This window comes from Diaporthe amygdali (genome assembly GCF_026229845.1).
Source record: "Diaporthe amygdali strain CAA958 chromosome Unknown NODE_119_length_5024_cov_130_352739, whole genome shotgun sequence".
Taxonomy (NCBI): Eukaryota; Fungi; Ascomycota; class Sordariomycetes; order Diaporthales; family Diaporthaceae; genus Diaporthe; species Diaporthe amygdali.
The window spans coordinates 1,184-4,688 of record NW_026517139.1 but is presented as its reverse complement, the minus strand read 5'-3'; the positions used below and the strand labels follow the sequence as shown (position 1 = coordinate 4,688).

Here is a 3,505-nt window from a genome sequence, read left to right as displayed (position 1 = left end):
TGCACAGCAAGTGTGATTCGAAAGCTTTTGATTTCTAATCTTGTGACACGTTGGTAAAGAGCATCCAAGTTACAGACACTGGTTGGTGTGTGTCAAGACAAGGAATTTCATGGCATGTAGAAGTAGAGCGAATGAACCGTCTCTTCGCCCTCAGGAAAAGAGAAAAGTCACAAAATTTCAGGAGATACTGTGATATGGCTATATGATCTTTTCAATTCAAAACGTGGCTGCCGACCAGTCCTCAAGATATCTGGGCTGCCGCCATCTACGTTTTGTGGGGAAGAGAGAGCAAGACCCCAAGTATAGGCGCGGACAGTAAGAGAAAATTGTTGGTTGCTTTTCCGAGGGCGCCTGCCACGTGTCCTTGAATGGCCAAGACGTCCAAACCGATGCATCTTCGAAGACGGGCCAATGTCTTGAGATTTGTCCCAATATTTGTTTTGAATTCTGTAGTACTGTAATTGTTCCCGAAAAGAAGGATGTGGCAAGCCTCTACGCTAGGCATGGTCAGCGTCTTGATCGAGGTGTACAGAGCCTGATACCAGTCTCATAAGCTCTTCCTCGATCCGCGAAGGAATGCTGAGGCCGGCCGTAGACGTCCGCATTGCCTAGAAGTTGTTAGAAGGAAGTCTGATGGTCACGTTTGGGAAGCACTTACAGTTATATGGTTGCGGATCTTCTGTAATTCTTCCTTATCACCAAGCTCGTCCGGCCCACCGCTCTTGACCTTCTTGACGACAAGATCCAAAACAACGGAGATACTCTTTGCATATTTCCCCACATCTTCACCTGTAGCGCCCGCGTATTTCAACTGCTCGCCCACAACATCCAGCCATAAACTAATGCCTGTCCACTGTAGTATGTGGCCGCCTAGTGCAAGTGTCTGAACGCGTTCGGGTCGGAAAAGAAAGTGAATTGTGCCTGAGGGGGAAAAGACTGTCCAGCCTGGGCGGAGTACAACATACCTCCAACGGCTGTCTCTGTGGGGTGCAGTGGGGTTAAGCATCCAATCACGATACTCCCCGCGGGTCGGACGTGACATCCATCCAAAGCCGATGCAGCCCTCTTGAGCTGTAATCCAGGTCGAAAGACCGTGGCTGTCTATGCGAGGTACCGTATTGTGTCCACCCTCGGAGAGGAGAGCCCATTCTGAACTTTCTCTCCACTCATGCCCGGGTCGGGTTGATCCCTCTGCCTCTGCCTCAGCTCCTGCCTGGACCGCGTCACGCATTCGCGACAGCAACTGGCAGTTGTCACCATCCAGAAAAGACGGCAGGATCGATGGTGGAAGCGGGCTCCGGACGTCGAGAAGGCTCCAAGGGTCGGTGGTAGGCTGAGCGCGTAGGAAGCGCTCGCACACCTCTCTCAGCGATTTGTGCAGAGATTTGTGTTGAAACGGATGGCCGTATGTACCGAGGGATGATGTCTGGACAGCCACCAGCCGATCGAAATCTACTATTCGATCGAATAGCTGCCTGATAGGATGACCTTCACGCCAGCGGAAACGCTGCTGGCCTTGTGTGAAGACAGGAACTCCAGGAAGGTGGACCTCGAACCCTATCGCTGCCTCATCTCCGGACCAAAAATGCGCCTCAGTGGTGCTCGACCCACTCAGCACCGGTGGTGTACTGTCCAGCAATATATTGTAGACCAGGTCGTCTCTCATCTCCCCTTGAGAGCTCGGGACTGCTTGTCGTCTCTTTATTTCGAGCTGATGGAGGACCTGCTTCCGAAAGGCTTCGTCACCAACCCGGTCGTGCGTCGGCCGACTTTGTTGGGCTATAGTAATTGCTGAAGGCCCTTGGTTGTACGATTGCTCATCAACCCGGATTCTCCTGTACGCATGATTTCCATCGGCGTCAGTAAATGAGGCCCGGCGCCGCCGCAGACCACTGGCTGCAGGTGAGATATCTTGACTATCCTGTTCAGAAAGGACGAGTGCCTCGGCGAACCTCCGCACATGTTTCACACATAATTCTCGCGGGATGGCACCACCGCTATTCCGAACGTGACAGACCAGAACGCGCATTTTAGCAGCACGATCCGCTGTTCCAAGGTCGAGGATCTGCAAAAGCTCGGCTGAAATAGTGGCTGGACAGCACCGTTCTAAGTTCGTCGTCCCAAGTGGCCCAGGGATTCCTTCTGTGGGGCACTCGCTAGTTTTGGATATTGAGTTAAAGACCCTGCCTTTCCTTCGGCGGGGCGCGCGCGCTTTAGGAGGGCCAGGGTCAACAACGATGTCGGCCCTGTCGTCATTAGCGTTGTGAGCATCCTCCGCGGCCTGAACATCGGCCTCCTCCCCGGGTGCTCCAGGATCTGAGCAAGATGAGGAACCAGTCTCAGGAGTATTGAGGGCCCTTGAGTCTGTACTCTCCCTCCTGGCAGCGAATTCCGAACGCTGGCCGGAAGTGGAGTCAGGGATGGTGAGGTCACTTGACGGTGCCTCGCTGGTTATTTCTGATACTGGTGAGATCATTGTCGTATCTTGGTCCGCAGATCCGCGGCTGCCAACGACAGGCTCGGATTCCAGTAACGTCACTTTCTTGTGACCAATCTCAGGTGCGTTGGTCCCATTTTGTGTGGCTGGTAATGCATGTTGGCTGTGGACTAGGAGTCCAAACTTGTCGAAACCGAACCCGTCAGGCACCTCTTCAGGCCCAAGGCCCTTGGGATCGAGCTCAACCAGGTCAGGGTCTTTGTCTTTGACGTACGAGTGCTCGCCTGACCAGGCTCGCAGACAGTGTAGCTCGTTCTCGTCGAGCGGATCTGGCGAGTTCCTTACGTGGCGTCTCCTGTGCTTGCGCTCCATAGTAGCTCTCCACCACAAGAGCCGGTTTGCCTTGGTGACAAACTCCTGCCATGGCATCATCTTCGCGACGGCGCCAAGCTTCTTGCAGAAAGACAAGCCTCTGTCGTGCCAGAGATAGTGTTGAATCTTATCTCGGCCCCAGACAAGGCTTGCGAGCTTCAGGTATGGTAAACACTTCTCGATGACATCGGATCCGCTGGCTGCGACGCCGACGAAACGCTGCCATTCTTCGTCGTCGTCGGCCCTCTTTCGTGTCTGCCTCCTTTCTTTGTAGCTTTGATGTTCTGGACAAGTGGCGAGTATGGCCTTCTCAGCAATAAACACCCCCAACGAATCATGCCGTTCCAGCAGCCGGCTGCGCATCTGTCTGCATAGAGAGAATTTCTCGGCATCGGTCTTGCAGCGGCGAACGCCTTCATTGAACTCCTTGAGGGACTCGGCTTGCGATTCCGTTAGGAGGACGGAGAAATGGTCGATCTTTTCTTCTTCCATCGAGGGTGAACTGTTGGCAATCGGCGGTAAGAGGACAGTTTGGGTCAGTGCCGTGTGGACTGTGAGCTTGTCTTTATTCGATTGAAAATCGATCTTCTGCTTGTGCTGACTCCTTAAGTAACTACAGTAGTGCGGCATTAATCATATAAGAAGCTGCGGTGACCAGATTGAGGCGTCAAGTGACTGCTTGGAACATTGGCCGTT

The 3,505-nt window shown here is 53.4% G+C and overlaps 1 protein-coding gene across 1 annotated transcript; it reads right to left on the bottom strand.

The window, feature by feature from the left end:
• Positions 1-497: 497 nt before the first annotated feature.
• J7T55_003305 (uncharacterized protein) lies at positions 498-3,301 on the bottom strand (the record flags this gene model as incomplete). Its single annotated transcript, XM_053136355.1, has 2 exons — positions 498-608; positions 659-3,301. The coding sequence occupies 2 exons, from the start codon at positions 3,299-3,301 to the stop codon at positions 498-500; spliced, it is 2,754 nt and encodes a 917-aa protein (XP_052986064.1).
• Positions 3,302-3,505: the final 204 nt, after the last annotated feature.